The sequence below is a fragment of the Apis mellifera genome, linkage group LG1, assembly GCF_003254395.2.
Source record: "Apis mellifera strain DH4 linkage group LG1, Amel_HAv3.1, whole genome shotgun sequence".
Lineage (NCBI taxonomy): Eukaryota > Metazoa > Arthropoda > Insecta > Hymenoptera > Apidae > Apis > Apis mellifera.
The window spans coordinates 22661914-22680234 of NC_037638.1; the positions used below are offsets into that span (position 1 = coordinate 22661914).

The 18321-nt window shown below is 45.2% G+C and overlaps 1 protein-coding gene across 1 annotated transcript in view; it reads right to left on the minus strand.

Annotated features, from left to right (window-relative positions):
• Window positions 1–3188: 3188 nt before the first annotated feature.
• The window catches only part of LOC724196 (retinal homeobox protein Rx1), a 36842-nt gene continuing 21709 nt past the window's right edge, over window positions 3189–18321 (minus strand). The window contains exons 3-5 of the mRNA XM_001119966.5: window positions 6189–6286; window positions 5932–6110; window positions 3189–5801 (exon numbers count right to left, since the gene is read on the minus strand). Of these exons, the coding sequence (XP_001119966.1) occupies window positions 5638–5801; window positions 5932–6110; window positions 6189–6286 (441 nt within the window). The 3' untranslated portion in view covers window positions 3189–5637. The remainder of the gene's footprint in view (window positions 5802–5931; window positions 6111–6188; window positions 6287–18321) is intronic.

Below are 18321 nucleotides of genomic sequence, written 5' to 3' on the forward strand. Positions count from 1 at the left end.
TAGGTAGGCTGCGCAAGGGTGGAGGAAGGGCGAAAAGGAAAGGCAAGGTTATTTTAATGAGAATCCAACCCGTTTGCGGCGCCATCTCGTGCCCTCTGCCACGTCTAATGAACGCCCGTGCAAATATTATTTCGGCTTATGTACTTGCCAACTTAGAATGACTTTGCCTCTAATTAATAACGCTAAATGGTTGGCATTCCGAAACTGAAGAATTGAAATAATCTCTTCGCCCGTGTTTCTTAATCAATACTCGTTTTATTCTTGATCGAATTAAGCGTATGAGAGGATTGTTTTGTCTCGATGATGATATTGAGAATTCAATCGATATAATTTATTCATTATAATATTTCAATATTTTTGCGTCATCTTTATTAAATATATATATATATATCTCTCTCAGAAAAATATTTAAATATTTTAAACGTTATTTTAATTCTTATTATTCATTTACCTCGATATTATCTTATAATTGTAATTTTCGCTTCGCAGGGGAACAAAATCAAAGAAAAAAAAAAAGAAAAAAAGAATGAAAATCAAAACGAAATACTATTATTATCATCTTGGAGAATCGTTGGCAAATTGACGTATAGCAATCTCAAAATTAGATTTGCAATCTTCGATCTCGAATTGAGCCATCATTCCCGATACGGTATGGTATCCATTTCCATCGTAGCCACCGAATTGTCTTCGGGGATTGTTTGAGCGTTCCGCTCCGTTGGTTTGGTGTTTCATTGATCTGCTTGGCCCTAAACTGGTCTTATTCGGTTCCCTTGTCGGTTCTTTACTTTGTCGAGGCAATAAGGTTAGGTAGGCCAGGCATCGAGCGATATTAGACAGACGAGGATGGCTCGGCCAGAATCTAGGTCCTCCTCGCCAGCCCTCTCTTTCAACCGCTATCTCCTTCCCATCCCCCTCCCCACCCCCATCCCCTTACCTGTCTCTAAACAAATTTAATAAAGCCACGATTTCCGTGCCAATTTCAGCCCTTAAGAGATTGCCGTGGAGACCAGTCGCCTTCAATCTCGATGATGTCGCTTAACGCGATATATATATATATATACGCGTTATTGCTGACCGATGAATTCGGCGTGAAACAATTACCACAACCAAGATCCTCCTCCAAGTCATCGTATAAACAGACGCAGGCAAACTGTAATTAATTAATCCTCTTAGCAAGTAATCGTTCTACGAAATTTAGAATATCTCTAAATTAGAGTAACTGTCTAAATTAAACTCTGATTCTCGCGGTCGTCACCCTATTATCCCGTAGTTGTTGATAGCTAATCGAGAAAAGTTTCCTATTTTTTTTTATACTCTCTTTCTTTTTTCTTTTTTCGACACGATCGTGAGTTCCCCTCCCTCGATCCATCCACGCGCGCATACGGAAACGCATAAACTTCCAAACTAAAATTCCAAGAGCCTGGAAGATCATCGGCCAAACACGAGCGTTTTCACGGTCTTTCGTGCCTTTCGTACAACTATATCACTGTCGGTAGCTCTTCACTTCTCGGCCCCGAGAGTATTATTAGTCTTTGGAGTTAGGGAGTACGCATGGACTCGAATCTCCAGGCTCGCTCGCATGGTTAACTTCTGCAAACAGGAATTACCATTTTATTGGGCGAGTTCTGCCACCCTCTTACCGCCGGCCCCTTCCCAGCCCCTTTCTCTCTCTCTGCCGCACTTCACAGCGACCCCTAACGCGACGATTGGAATACCTAATCGTTTCAGGGACCATTCAGCACCATTGTTCCAGCGAGCCGGCGTTGTTGGTGCTGTTAACGTCGAATCCTTTCACGCCCCGTCACCGCGCCCGCCCCCGCTTTTTTTTCCCGCCACCCTCGAAAAAGATAACCAGCCGAAGCGCGTCTTCTCGCACCCTCCCTCTCTCTCTCTCTCCCTCCCTTGATTTATGCAGTTTTGCAGATTTTCGCTTTCACTTTTTTTCCCTTCTTCCCTATTTTTCCTTTCTCCCCCTCCTCTCTCTCTCTCTCTCTCTCTCTCTCTCCTCGTTTTCAAGGGCTGGCGAGAGACCCTTTGTACGGCATGAATTACGGGGGTGGTAGACGAGTTTTTCGATTATGATTCTACCTCGACGGTGGTTCGAGGCTATTGTCGAGATGGTGGTTTTTTTTGATTTTTAAAAAGGGGGCGACGACGAGTGCCAATTTATCAATCGGAAACGTTAAAAGATTGAAACTTTGTTTTTTGTATAAATAAAAAAAAAAAATGCTTCCCTTTTCAGTCCCGTTTGTTTTTACCTTCGTTTCACGATGCACCATTTTTTAATCGGCAAATTACATTTGCGCACGAGCGATCAAAAGTTTTGAAATTAGTCCAACACTTTGGAACACGTCAAAAAAAAAAAAGAAATAGAAAAATAGAAAAAACATTTAACTGTCAACCTCCATTAAATATAACAACCACGCAAATCGAAACATTCGTCCCGGTGATCTTTAATAATTCTCTCGTTTTTCATCCCCCCCTTCAACCCGCTCCATCCCCTCCCCTCCTCTTCCACCGACTCTTTCGACTGGCAGAATTCATTCTTCGATTTCAATTAAGTCGAAAGTAAGGCGAACAACGAGGCGCGCCTCAACTCCTACGTTCTCCGCGAAATTAATTAAGCCTTAATTGAAATCGTTCTTTGAAATGCTAATTCTTTAACAAATACGCCGCGGCCTCGCGCGGAAACAATTAAAAATCCGTGGGACCTTTGGGTCCTCCTTCCTTCCTTTTCTCCTTTTTCTCCACTCGATTCTCTCTCTCTCTCTTCCCTCCCCTCCTCATCCTTTTTCTCTCTCTCTCTTTTTTTTAATTCGTGCTTTATTAACGCGTCGCCATCAAACGAAACGATCGATCGGAGCAGAGAGAGCGGTCCCTTCGGAGGAAGAAGCGGGAAAAGCGGGAAAAAACGGGGGAACGAAACGATCGATCGGCGTGCTCAAGGTGAAAAAAAAAAGGGAAAAGTGGCGAGATACAGATACGGCGGGGAGGCAGGGAGATATTTCATTAGAGGATCTCGCAAAAAAACAAGTTGCAATTTCATCGCGTTTCGAAAGCTCGAGGTTTCCTCGATTCCTCCGAAACCACCTTTCTTTCTTTCTTTCTTTTTTTTTCTTTTTTTCTTTCTTTTTTTTTTTTTTTTTTCCTTTTTCCATGGAACGATCCTGTTCAAAACGAACGTGTGGTATGATTAAATATGTACATCAAATTTTATTTCATCACGAGCAGGTATATATACAAATAGACATCCGGGGGTGGGTAACTGTCTACGTTCTTTCTTTCACCCTCTACTTAGAGCTCCTTGCCGCCGCTTTCTTCCGGAAACTGACTGCCAGAGGAATCGAACAGTTTGATGGACGAAACTTAACAAGGTACTTAATCCTTTGACTTGTGAATATTCTCGAAACTGAGATCAAGAAATCGTGCAACAGACATAACATTTTGTAGAACATTCGATATGGATAAATTGTCATATCCAAATGCATGGTTAATCATAATTTAAACAGGATTTATAAATATTTGAAGAATTCATGGTATATCGATTAAGACACGTTCTCATCTTTCGATCAAACTCTTGGATTCCAAAATACAGCCAGTCCCTTCCAAGCGGCGGTATCCGCATATCGTGATCGTTTATTACGTAACTTTATGCACAATTCTTTGTCTTAACGTATTAATACTGCAGAATATTGTTTATGTCAAAATGTGTCTCATCATTCTCTCTCTCTCTCTCTTCCACTCTCTCTCTCTCTTTCTCTCTGTCTCTCTCTCTCTCTCTCTCTCTCACTTCGAATCTCTATGCTACAAGAAATATTGATCTAGTCTCTGAGAGTTCATCGCACAGCTCGATCTATTCCGATCGAGCGACTCGCTAAACAAATTCTGGAAGAATTTCGCCTCGTTAAAATTTTTGCTGATTGACGCTCGACGCTCGACGTTCATTCGACGATTAATCGAATGATCGTTCGCTGGTCAATTATTCCTCGTTAATTCCATTTTCATGCCTCGTTCTATGTTCGAAAAGAAAGAAAAGAAAAAAAAAATAAACAGTGACAAGTGTCGGCCGCAAAATAGCAAATATCCCTTGTCCACGCTCGTTCCGTTCGTTCTATCCGAGGTACATGATTATCAAACAATTATGCTAATCGTATTTCGGATACAAGACCGTTAGTTTACACGGTGACGGAAAACGATCGCCTCGGCCGGGCCACTGACCCCTTCGCGGTTTGTACCAATTCATTTCGCCGAGATACAGCCACTTTGCATATTTGAACGATCAACTCTAACCGTCATTCCCTTCATATCCGTGATTCGTCGTCTCGTTCCGATAATTCCACTATTCCGTGGAGAAAATTTTGGAAATTGGAAGCTTTTCTCTTCTTTTCTTTTTTTTTTTCGATATCTCAATGACAGCGTTGGTGTTGATCGCGTTAAGAGCGTTAAGACAGAAATTGAAAGGATTTCAAATATTTCGACTCGTTTCCCCTCGATTTTAACTTTTCATTCGTAATGTGGCGATTGAAAAATTATGACGATCGAGGAGGAGACGTTTCTCGTCCCGTTTCGATTCGAATTCTTCGTTCGTTAAATCTAGAACACGAATTAACGTGATATAGTTAAAAATCGTGTTCCAAATTTGAAGATCGATCCGTTCGATTTCGAAGCACGCCGTGCATTCTTAACGCGACTCTTAACTTGTGGCTCTTAACGAAAAATTCGCACGAATCTATGGCCGAGTCATATTTGAACATATCCGTCGCTCGCTTCTTCTTCTGCCGATACGCGGAAAATAAAAATCTTTGTCCGTGATAACAGTATTCGACGTCGAATTTTTCGCGACGCTTTGAAACCTTGCTTTAAAACTATACGTAATATATTACTTACTGAGCTGTATCGTTCAGGAAGTTATGGAGTTATCCTTCGCAGTTCTAACCGGAAAGAATCGTCTTTGGATCTTACAGCTACTCCTCCGTCCGTACCAACGCACTACGAAAAAATGTCTCTGACCCCTTTTTCTCGTCTCGTTTATTGCACTATTGTTATCCTGAACTAGTTCGGCCGAAAAAAACTGACCACCCAAAACCGAAACTGGGATTTTATTATTCTCGGATTTTTTCCACCGAGGGGGAATGGGGCGAATTTCAAATTTCTCTTCTCTCTTTCTTTTCGTCTCTTCCGTCACGAGAGAACGAGCGCATCACGGTTCCCTTCGTCCCTTTGTCGAGGAAAAACGACACGACAAAATTTGATCCAATTTCGATCAACCAACGATTAAAAACCTCTCCTCCAACTCTCGATTATTATACCGCAGGAATTAATAATTGTAACGATCGTCCCTTTCTTCGTCCACGTACTCTTCGACGTTGTGCTCGATAACCGATGAAAAACGGTTTCCAACGGTGGGATAGAAACGTTCGGTTTCACCAGAAACGACGCCGCGGGAAGAGGGACGAGGGAACGTGTTTGTCGATCCGTCTGCCGGACAGTGTTTTCTCCAGTTTCTCCAAGGATCTAGTTGTTCTAGGGGAGAGTGGTAGTAGTTTTCGCTTCTCGTCACGCCCGCGGTGTTAAAAGCGTGGCCACGGCTTGGCCGTAGTCGGGTTCATACTGCCTTCCTGGGTCGTACGTTAAACTTCAGACCATTTGTAATCCTTTGGTGATGCTCTCGACGTGCTCCTTGGCCCGCATTCTCAGAGCCTGGATGCTCGTTGTGCGCGGATCGTGACCGGGCGGGCTGGGTGGCGCCGCTGGGACGTGCCCTCCGCTCCCTATGCTCGTCATCCCTGCGCTCAGCCCGCCTGAAAAACCCGCCACAATTTTACACGTTCTTATTTGCGTTTAACTGATACTTCGTGCAATTTAAAGAGTTCATCGTTCGTGACAATTTGGGGATAATTCGAAATATCGTTCGAGTTGAGAGAAGCTCACCTGGTACCGCGCTTCCAACAGCGCCAACATTGGGCGGCGACGGCAATCGTCTCGGGGACGTTAGATAACTGGGATATCCCGTGTGAGGTGCAGCGAGAAAGCCGGGAAGAGCGCTCAACAGACCAGGAGGGGTGAGCCAAGGATCACCCGGCAAACCCAGAGCCGGCCCGGCCACGTTTCTGCAAAAATCATATCGTATCGATACAATTATTTAAGGGACAATTTATACGAGTTGCTCGCAGTATTATTATTATTACCTCATGTTGCCGGGATGATGATACTCGCTGAGTCCGAGTCTCGCTGCTTCCATCTTCTCCTGTCTGCGCCATTTTGCTCGCCTATTCTGAAACCACACCTGAAACACAAAAAGGCAGGAGCACGGTTTATATATCGGCGACGCGGATCGAAACGGTTCAATTCAACCCCATGGAAACTTGAAAAACGTCGATCAAAACGAACTGTTCCTGGGTGGCGCAGGAGCGTGGTTATGTTTACTCGTTCGACTCATGCGACTTTCAACCTCGAAAATCATGCATTTCGAATCGTTTAACAAATTTACAATCGGAAACGGATCTATATCTACGGATATATCTCGTTCATGGGAAAGTGTACGGTTGGAAAAATTCTTCTCGTGAGCGAGAATAGAAGCAGAGAGACAAGGGAGAGACAAGGGGCGAGCAAGTAAGAAAATGGAGTTCCTTTGGCGATACTCGCGATACCGTGCAAGCGAGAAAAGTGGCTGCCAAAGCCCTCTTATCCCTTTCCTTTCTCGAATTCCCATTCTCCTCTCCCTTGCAAAACTCCCTCTCCTCCCCTCTTACTTTTAATCTTCTCTCCCTGCCTCGTTCATCCTCTCTCGAACCCATAGCGTTCAGTTCGTTCGAGGTTGGCCGTGTTGCTGCTCCCTCGGCGACGAGAAAGGGGGGTTGCGGAGAGAAATGTCTCTGGGCGGGGCGGTCCACCCCTGGAGGCAGCACGGGCCAAGAAAAGGAGGTAAGAAGGGATCTCGTAGGGTGAGGAGAGTCCGCGCGGGGACCACCCTTCCTCGACATCAAGAGGGTAACGAGGGTAACTGCGGGGCGAAATCGAAAGTGAGCGACGTGACGGCTCTCTCTCTCTTTCTCTCTCTTTTCTCTTCCAAGGTGGACCTAAGGAAGTACAGGAGAGAGAAAGAGAGAGAGAAAGAGGGAGGAGAGAGAACGGGATTCAACGATATCCAAGGAGGGACGAAAAGGACGGTCGGCCATGTTGATTTCTTTATTGTAACATGGCTGCTGTTGGCAGCCCGCTAAAGTCTATCGCGATAAGTATCGGCTGCTGGCTTCTCGCCTTATGAATTATTCAGTGCCGCAGTGACACGCCGATAGGCCCTATTCCGTTTAGCCCGTGATGAGTGTGCGAGCGAGAAAGAGAGGAAATGGGATGGGGGGAGAGTGAGAGGCGAGAAGGAAAGTTGGGTTTCGTCGATCGGTTATGGACATCCTTTTTTGGCCCTGCTCTGTCAAATCAAGTGTACGAGCGTTAAAGGATTGGCAGTCACGGTTTTAATATATATAAATAAAATAATCTTTAAATTTACTCTTTAAATATTAAGACAAATTTGTGTTGAATCGTAAAATTTGCGGAGGATAGATCCAAGTTGGAGAAATCTTCTCGATCGTTTTCCTTTTTCAACGACACCATCGGTTTCCATTGGATGGTTAGGATATACAACCGATAATAAACCAATCCGATTCGCGCGGGGTTGCACAGCTGCTGAAATCGGATTTCCCAACAAGACTTCCGTTGCAACGAATATCCTGCCAGTCTCCGGCGAGCCGTGACGGAACGCGCGTGCGTCACCGAACAAACTCTCTGTATCCCTCGTCCCCTCTCTGTCCTACGCCGCCACCTAGACGACACCGTACCATTTCACTCGACCTCGTTTTATTATTATGTAATCCACTCCATAATTTCCCGTTTAACTCCCTGTTAAATCCCCTCCTCCCCCTTACCATCTTTTTTTCTTCTCACCCCGCTCCACCACCCCCTTCCATCCAGCGTCGTGTCGCGACAACGGATGTCGCGTTCGAACAATAAATAACCGACAAATTGAATGTCTTCGTCGTTCCTCTCGCCCTGGTCGCCCGTAATCGACGATGGAAGAAATACGGCCAAAAATACGGGAAGGAACGAAAACATCCGCGTTGGCTGGATAACCGTCTGGCAAGGCAAGCAATGTTAAGAAGCGGAGGGGAACGGATATCGAGGCATTCCCGAGCTCATCAGAGCGATATTCCGCTCTCGACGACGAGAAGCAATTTTCTTTCCTGGCTCCGTGGATGAGGAAAAGGCCATGGACAAGATGCCACGTCGAAATGATGGGAAAATAAGCGAATTTCCCTTCGTATCTCTTATATATCCACTTCTTCCCGTCTTTCATCCTTCCACCGTCTTTTTGTCTCTTTCTCTCTGTCCCTCTGTATCTCTCTCTCTTTCTCTCTCTCTCTCAGGTCTCCTCCACCCCCTCGACTAACGACGCCTGTCGCGTATACAAGGACCGTATCTTCCTTCTCTCTTCTCTTTCCCCCCTCGGAAGAAAGGTGAGTTGTTCGTTGGTGGCTCGAGTCTCTCTCTCGCTCTCTCTTCCTCTTCCTTTCCTCTCTCGCGGAAATATAAAGAACAGGGCTAACGCTGCTTAACCATTTTAGGTCGTAAATTTATTAGAGTAGGTACTTCCACCTTCTCCATCTCCGACCCATCTTTCCCCGCCCACCTTCTACGTTTCGTTCCTCATCCTTCGGCTTTCTTCTTTCTCGGCCAACCATCCATCCATCTATCCATCCATCCATCCTCCATCCATCCATCCGCCCCCCCGCCTATCTCAATGCGGCACAACGCTCCTCGGCAATGATATTGCGAAGGTAAACTCGCTTAGACGGTTTAAATGCAAGAAAATTGGAATAAAATGGAAGTAATTCCGGGATTAAAATTGCACGTTCCGTTTGCTTGTCCACGGAACGCCACTCTCTTTCGCGCTTGGAATAGATGAAAATTTCAACGTAGAAAAAATGATTTCCTTGAGATTTTCCCGCATTACTTTTCCTCCGTGTTTTCAAATATTCGAAATATCTCTTCTTTTTCTCTTTTAAATGACAGAATCTTATTATTCCTAAGTAAAACGTTGCACTTGGGCGAATTCCTTCGATGAATAATCGATGAAAAATAAAAAAAAAAAGAAAAAAGTAAAAGCACGCGCGTGTATACCCGAAATATCTAATTCGACGACGATGGAGGCAAAGAGGCGACGGATGCACGAATTTTCGTTAATCTTTTTTTCCCTTCCATTTGGCGCGCGGACTACGCTCGAAACGCGTTCGAAATCGCGTTCACGCCAAGCCCCGTTACTTTCGACAGAAAACCACTTTGCGTGGCGGTGCGCTTTGCAGTCGGACCCGGAAAATCTCGGCCCCGGTTTAGGGGAACACCGGCTAACAGAGTGGTCGTTTACAGGGAAATATCGACGTTAACGTCGTTCAGGCGGCCGCGTAACAGCTTTCGTCGATCACCATCGGCCGTGCATTGACGAGGAGCACCGGCGAAATCTCGCGTATCGCGGCAAAAATCACTTTCTTTTTTTTTCTCTTTCTTTCTTTTTTCCTTCCTTCCTCCCCTTCCCTTTTCCCCATAGATTGTTGCCATTTCTTTCTCCCCCCCTCCCTCCCCACATTCCCAATCATCTTCCCTGCTCGAGAGCGCATCGTTCCGGGACGATGATCGCTTTATCCTCGCCGACGACCGGCGAATTCGGATTAGCGCCGGTAAAAAGGTATTCGAGAGCCGCTCACGCCACGTCGAACTCATTGTCGTTCGTGCCGGTATTAACAGATTTCGGCTATTGTTCGACGACCAGGGTGGCCCTCTCGAAAGAGTTGCAGAGAGAAAGAGAGAAAGAGAAGTGTCGCGCGTTCCCGACTCTTCCTGTCTCTCCTCTACTTTCCATCTCACCTTCCAATCCTTTTATCATCTTTCTTCTAATTTAATACGCGATTGGATAGAATCCTCTCTCTTCCTTTTCCTTTCGGTTAAAAAAACGATCTATAATTGTACGAGTTCCTCGAGTGAAATTCGGAGTCAGACGTTCGATCTGATCCCGTACAAAAGCTTTCGATTTAATTTAATAAACTCTTTATCAAATTCCTTAATAGTGCGCACAGCGTCGATTACTTTGGTAACATCTGGCGTATATTTAGTAACCAGAGAAACGAGCTCCAAGAAGATGATCCCATTCTCGACGATCCAATAGATAGATCGTGTATCGCCGTTTCCGGAAGGGGAAAGAAAGAGACGGATAGACAACCGGAGTTATACATACTCTTCCTCGAGTATATTACAAGTTTATCAAAGCTCTGTCGTGGATGTGAGCGTGGATATGGGCAGGGGGGAGGGAGGAGGGCGGGCACCGTTTCGAACGTATAAGGCTAGATTCCGGTCCAGGGAATACCGTGACCGTGGTATGCATAGAGAAGGGAGATGTTTGGAGAGGGTTGGAGTCTATTATTCACCGTGCTTTTTATACACCCTTCCTCCTCTCTCTCTCTCCCTCTCTCTCTCTCAACCACTCTCCTTCCCTAGCCCTATATACTATTTCCCCCTTCCACCTCCAGGGCCCTGTCAAACTGTCGTGCAAATTCAATTCTATGCAGTCGTTCTCATTTCGATTTTCACGAAGGAGAAGCGTGCCGCCCGAAAGGAAAGGAAAGGTTGCCGCCAACCAACAACACAGCCACAGCCACCACCGGCAGCAACAGCAAACCGATCTTATGCATCCGCACTGCGGATACGATTCGAGGATAATTGACGATGCGGCGTGACTCGTGCACCGTGCGAGTTAAATCAATTCCAAACGGAGGGCGGTGGGGGGTGAACCTCGCTCGGCCAACTTTCCTAAACAATTTTGATTTTCGATTCACGTATCGTCCCTCGAACGAGTCTTTTTCTCCTTTCCGAATTTTTTCACACAACATCGTTAATTCGTGTGAAATATTTGACACGCGTGGGATTGTACGGAGATAAATTGTAGACAATGGGAAGAGAGGAATGAAGAAAGAATTGGAAGAATGAGAAAAATGCTGTCAGCATGGCGGATGAGCGCCACTGGCAAACTCCTCCAATAAAGCCACCCCTGTCGTTGCGTGTAATCACCCTTAAACACTCCAACGCCCCGGTCTAACCCCGGTGTACTGCGATACAATACTAATGTGCTACAAATAACATCCCAAACACGAGGCGATTTCACTTTTACAATGAGGCTAAACGGCTCCGTGTACGGCAACGACGGATACGAACATCGGATCGTTCTCTCGTCGAGAGGATCCTTCTACACCCGTGTTGCGCCCAACAATGAGCCTTGTTTGTGCGTTTTTCTTTTCATCGTCAAGAATCGTTTCTCTGTCAAAAAAAGTCAGTCGATGATCAAACAGTGATGATCATGTAATTCTGCTCAACCGAATTCGTGAAAATTCGAAGGTTACGACGATTCAAAGGGAAATAATTGAAAGATGGATGAAAAAATGAAGAAATTTTGTAAAAATCTAATTTGGTTATACGTATTTTTTTTTTTTTAAAGAAGAATCGCGATTGTTTTCATTGCTTGACCGTTTATTTCATCTCGTTTAAGGATAAATATACGATTCGGGGATAAATATACGAAATATTCGACGGCTGTTTGATCGATTGGAAAGGGAGAAACTTAAATATCGAAAACGATATTTCACGAACCGATATTAATCACGGCTAAACATTCGGTTAATCGACGGGCTTAAAATTATCCCACTATGCTTTCCTATCTTATTTGTGATCGTTCCGCGCCATTTGTGCCAACGGCGCAATTTTCTTCTATCCTTTTAATGGCGAGCCAAGTACCGAGAATAAATGTTATTAATACGGCCCGAGAGGACGCGATCTTTTCAGATAACAAAGGATTATTAGATTGCAGTTAATCTAAAGATAGACGGACGGAAAGTGAAGGCAAAGCTGGTAATTCTGAGGAAAGAGGAAACCGTGCCAGTGAGAATAATATACTGGCAATTACGTGCAAGCAGCCTTAATATCTTCTTTTTCCTTCTTTACTTACTTTTTTTTTTTTTTTTTTTACTTTCCTCCTTTCTTTCTCCCCCCTCCACACTTTCTTCTTTCTTTCTTTTTGTTATAGAAGGATTATGGACGATCGACTTTCTCAATGATCGGAGAAACACGGAAGTGTCAAGAACACGATTCGTGCCCTGAAATTCGATCCTTCTTATTAAGACCCTGTCGACGTCGAAGGAAAGAGGGGTTTAAATATCGAACGCAGGATGCAGGGGGCTGGCCGTTACCGAGCAAAAATATAATTCAGCAAACTTATGAAAATCCTGCAGCTTTTCTGCTTAACGATCGATTCTGGCAATCATCACGATCAAGCGTATCTATGTTACGTATCTACGTTATTTAGCAGTGGAATCTGTCGATCTGTAATGTGTATCTAAATGCATTACACATCGATGGTTATAATTAAAGCGATATGATGAGAGTAAATAGTCGATAATGAATAATTTATAGCTCCACTTCGATAAAAGTTAATATTAATTTTATCAAAAATATTTGTGTGTACGTATGTATGTATGCTTTTAATAAATGCAAGAATGAAAAATTTGAAAGCTGTCGTTTTTAAAAATTGGCGATCAATTAAAGATATTTTATAAAAATTTATCGATATCTTAAATATTATATAATCCGTAATATTATTACTAAAATTGATCATTTATGAAAAGCTAAAAGTGTATAATTTTCCGATTTCGAATACAAATTTTATTTAAAAATTTCGATCGATTAATAATTAAATTATTAATCTTAGAGACGAGATTTTCTTTAATAATTTTCTAAATATTAAGATTGAACAATCACGAATATAACTGCGACACAACGTCTCAGCTACCTTTAAACAAAACACGGCAAACATACGAGATAACGAAATATAAATAGTTTCTTAAAATCTTAAATTCAGCCATTCATCCGAACGAATCCCTTTCAGTAGAAACTGTTTTTCCACAGATCTTAAATACGATCGATATTTTAAAAATATCCAAGATTCGGAGGCGCAACAACACTCTTACTATTAAGCTTCCCTTCCTTATTAATTAACCCCATCGAGCCGTGGTGTCCCGCACGTTTCGCATCTCGGTCAAAATCGCGGCAAGAATCAAAGCCGAGCATCCTTTATCCGACGGCTCCGGTTGTCATCGGGCCTCGTGGTCCCGTTTTAAAAAAAAAAGAAAAAAAAGTTGGTCACAATGCGAGGCCGGGCCGTTCCCGCTCTCCCGGCCTAATCACGAGGGCGTATCGCGTGAATGAGCCGAGCAGAAATTCGGCAAATTAGCCTTATGGCCCTCGGTATTTTGACACCGCGCGTTCATTGTCCCTGTCGCGGACTCCCTTTCTCGCTCGCCAGCCGCGGAATCGGATTCGACTCAATGCACCCTTTGTCCGCGGACCTATTTACCAAGCAATATGCTCCCAACCCAGCACGGGAACGACTTCTCCGCTCCCTTTTCGCGTGGATACACGGAAATCTTCGACCATTCTCTCTTTCTTTCTTTCTTTCTTTCTGTTTAATCCGACCGATCCAAGCTACTTTTGACCAATCCAAGTTTAAAGGAAACCCAGTTCGTATCGGGGAATAAATATACGAATCTTTGAAGCAGGGATGGGGATGGTTTATGGAGAGGAGGGAGGGTGGGAGGGATCGTTGACGCGAAAGAAATATCGGTGTTAACGCGAGTACAAAGGAAATTAACGGTTACCAACAGGCGAACCACCCCCGATTACGATAATTGGAAGGACGGAGGACGGTGGGGGAGGGGAAAGGTGGAAAAACCGCGAAAAAACGGGGCGGATAAAGGAACGCGTGCAGCCTCGGTTGCAGCGACGTGGCTGCACGTGAAAATCCGTCGCCGATGTAATAACTCTAATAACTCGTAATAAAGCCCGGCTGGAGTCATATTAGCGTCAGGAGCACGCGTGGGCGCACAAAGGGCGGCCGCCCTCGACAAACACTGTGACTTTTGATGATTATTAACTTCACGGGCCAGCCACGTCGACCAGGAGAGATGGGTAACGGTGAAGGGAAAAGGTGAAGGGGAGAGGTATCCGTAGGCCGTGCACTACAGTAATCTGTTGCCCCGTAGGCTTTCGAGTCCCGCTTTTCCACCCCTCCCCTTCCTTCTCTCTCTTTCTCTGTTCTTCTCTCTGGAAGAGAGAGCCTCGGCCACCCCTCCTATCACCGCCTGGGAACCAAATTAATAGTTAGTTCTGTTGGATATATCTCGAATTCGGTGTATTCCCCGGCGAGTGACCCACCCTTCCTTCCCTTTCCTTCCTTCTTGTCTCTGGCTGCGTTTGACATCGGTTACTCGTTAAAGGGCCGCGCGATATCTCGATCAAACGAACCTCTTGCGGCCCTCCAATGGGGTTAATTGAACGGGATCGCGGAATTGATAATTTACGGTACCCTTTGCACCGGCCAGTTCGTTTTCGGCAGGAGGGGAGGGGTAGGAGAGGAGTTTGAATCGATCACGGTTATGATCGTCAATGAGTATCCTCGTACAAATTTTCATATCTCTTCGACTCGTTCCTTGGACTTAATGTCACGTTTTTTATCTTAAAAAGAGATTAATTTAGCTCGTCCAGATGTTTTTCTTTTTTTTTTAATTTTTCTTTACAAAAATTAATACACCAACTGTGAGATCCGTCGCGTTTCGAGAAAGTTTCTTCGTTTACGAGAAATCGGTAGGATCGTTTATCTCCAGTTTCGTGGATACGAGGACACGGATCACGGGACAGTTTAGTGTTACTAATCCTTGGGGGGAAGGGAGGGAGTGCGATTTTCAGGTTGCGCATTCATCCCGAGGCCGGCACCGAGTTTGTTACCTGGCCGAGAAATCTCGAACTCTTGAAACGGATATATTTTCACGAAGTGACATTCATCCCCGTCGGAGAGAGTGGCTCGGTTCTGCCTTTGTAAAGGATCCCCTCACGGTTGCATTTTGCATCTATGCGCCGGCTCAAGACCGACCCCGGAGAGAGAGAGAGAGAGAGAGAGAGAGAGCGCATGCAGCGGCAAGAAATTCGATCTTAAACCACTCCGGAAAAAAAACGGAGACGAGCCAATGAAGGCGTGGAAAGGAGGGGGCTAGAAACGAAAGGGGGGTTGAGGGGGAAAGGAGAAGGAGGAGGAGGAGGAGGAGGAGCAGCAGCAGAAACCAGTGGAATTGAATACGTTTGTACCTGAGCACCGACAATGGGCTTCGTAATTCGATTACAAGGACCGCCAGCTAATTGTTAATTGCTGGCCTCAGGACCATATGCCGACAAAGGTTTCATAACATTATATGGAATATTAAAACGAGCAGGCACATGCGTGGATTTTCTATGCGTGTGCCCTACATGAAGGCCCTTTGCTGGCCTCGTAACGCGGTTAGACAAACCACCACCGCCACTGGATCCATCCAGGATCCAGTTGCTTCGTGGGAAAAACCCTTCTTTCCTTCCTCCCTCCCTCCCTCCCTCTCTCCTGTTCCTCCTTCGTTAAATACGACTTCTAATTCCGTTCGACTCGACGCTCCTTATCCCCCAATCTTTCTTTCCTTCGGAATAATTTATACACGCGCGTTCCAAGAATTCCACGAATACGAATAGATCTTTTTTTTTTTAGAATTATCCCTTAAATTGGTTAGACGATCGAAGAGTTGGCCTGTTATCGAGGGAGTTATAACTTTTGGGATAACTTTAGAGCGCGATAGTCTTCGAGAAAACAAAAGAACGCAGTGATACGACTAACTTTCCTCTCGTCCGCAATTAGCGAGATTTTATCGTGTTCGCGTGTCACGAGATATATATATATATTTCGTTAGAGGTCTCGAGTTGTACGCATGCAATATCCTTATCGTCTCCTTCGCATCGAACTCCGAACAAGGAGTCCTCTTTCCGAACTCGTTAACCAACTCGAGGACCGAGTTCGCCGCAATTAATTATCCCCGTAATTGCATCTGTAATTTACGGTGAACGGCGCCGAGGTGACGGGAGCGGTCTTTTTCCAGCCGTTCCTCTCCATCTCCACTCGCGGCTCATCCCCGCTTAAACCCGCTCCCGCGCCTCTCCTACCCTTGGTGTTTAACGGCTAATCTGCCAAATGAAGTGTTTTTGTGTTTGAGCACAACACTTCGTCTCAATAGAGGAGCAAAACCGCCCTCGGGAAAAGGGTTGCTCCGACATGATTGATGCTCGAGGGGGCAGAGCAAGGGTCCGCCAACCCTTTTTAGCCAAGCGCTAAACGGAGTGCTTAATTGAGCCACAGACCTCAGAACCTCGGACAGCTAATCTTCCGAGCGTATTTACGGAAAACGATGGACCTTACGTCCCTCTCGTGTCACGTTCGCGTGCCACGTTTCTTTTTCCTTCCATTTCTCGTCTTTCCAACCACTTTTCTTTTTTCTTTTTCCTTTCTTCTTTTTTTTTTTTCATTCTCGCTGCGTTTTAACTTTCTACGAACCAGGCGAGAAGATGCGCGTTTTAAACGGTTCATCAATGTCATCGAGTGACAAACAACTCGACGAAAGCGCGATCTCTGAAGATAAAGCGAGATCTCTTAAAATTAAATTTCTCTTCCCTAACCTAAAAATTCTTCCGGTCACTTATGGAGCGGAAAACGATACCCGGGTCGAGGGTGTTAAACGCGTTATCTTTACGCGTTCCTTAACGTCATAAAGTTTCCTTAGTTTTCCCTCAAATTGACACCGTCCTCCGGGATATAGGATGAAAATGGCGCGCGCGCACATCCCCGATACGCGCGTACATGTGAGTAAGAGCGGGCGCGCGCGCGCGCGTGCACCAACGAAAGGACGAACACTGGCCCGTAATGGAGTTTCCAAATATTCGGGGAGCCCTCGCTCAATTTCGAACAATTTGCATTTAGGGTGAAGTGCAATTAATAGAAGCGGGGTGTTGTCCCGCGCCATTCCACGCCTATTAACACTATATTCCGCGGGAGTTTAGCATATCGAGGGGGCAATATTGAGTTACGCGACAGTAATTATAATACTCGTTAGACGGCGCTGCAAGAGTTTACCCACTTCGCATGCTCTCGCGAGCCGCAGGATCGAAGGATGTGTTTCTGCGCTGACTCCGACAACGTCTTCTGCAACGTCTGTTCGCGATGAAAACCGCTTTCGAGCACTCGATCCGGCAACCCTCCGATCCGATCGTTTAAATAATTGAAGAGAAAAAAAGCATCGACCAATTAGAAAGCGTCGTTGACGAATCGAAGGAATGTAGAGTAAGTGCTGCTTTCGAAGCAGTGGGGGAAATTGTTTTCTCGAATGAAACGTGACATCTCTTATCTTATCATTGTTTCGCAATTGTTCGAAAAACTTTATTATTTCTTCGCAAGTTTAGGGCTAGGGTTTTAACCCGATAACCCGCCTCGTTTCGTGTAGCTTCGATTAAAAAAAAGGCGGGGATCTTTCCGAGAAATCTAGAGAGCTCGTTCACGCAACTACAACTTCTACCTTGCCTTTTCGAAAGGGTGAATTAAAAAAGGTAATCGTATCGCAAGGAGGTGTTGCGAAAAGCATAACCGAGCGGTGATAAGAAATATCCGTTCCTTGGAAACGAATGGACGATAGATCGTCTATGTTCTTGTTTGTTTTCGTGAATACCATAATCAATTCCCGTTGATGAACTCGTTTCCATGATTTTTCTAATTCTCAAAAAATTACGAGGATATTTCGAGACTCAACGCAAGAAAAGGTTAACCGATAATCTTTAACAAACCGCATTCAAAAAGAAACAAATACGATTCAAATCGTATTTTCCATCCGATTCATCGTAAAACGCTTATTATCCCCATAAAATTTCCTCCAATCCTCCAATTACCCCGAGTTCCATATATTGGAACTCGGTCTCTCGGGCGGATTCGTCTGACTTATTACGTCCGTTACCACTTGACACCCAATCGACCTGGCGCGCGTGGACCCTGCCGCCCTCCGCTCCTTTTTCCGCTTCCCTTCGATCCCCCCCCTCCCCCCGATCAGAGGAGAGAAGCAGACGAGGTCTCTCGGGTCTTTCACCGACGCGATCCATCGCGTTTATTTTTTTCCTTTTTTTCTCCTCTTCCTCCTCTTCCTTCGTGACGGCCTCCGTCGCGCGGCAGGTGTCCCGCTCCCACGATCTTCGCTATTTCCCGCCACCCTATTTTCTCTGCTCTCCGGGTGTCGGCGGAGGAGGGGCCCTCTCGCGCCTAGCACGAGGCCATTATCTTATTTTCCGCCTGGAAACACCGCACCCACAAGAAAAACGATCTGGATGGGGAGGAGG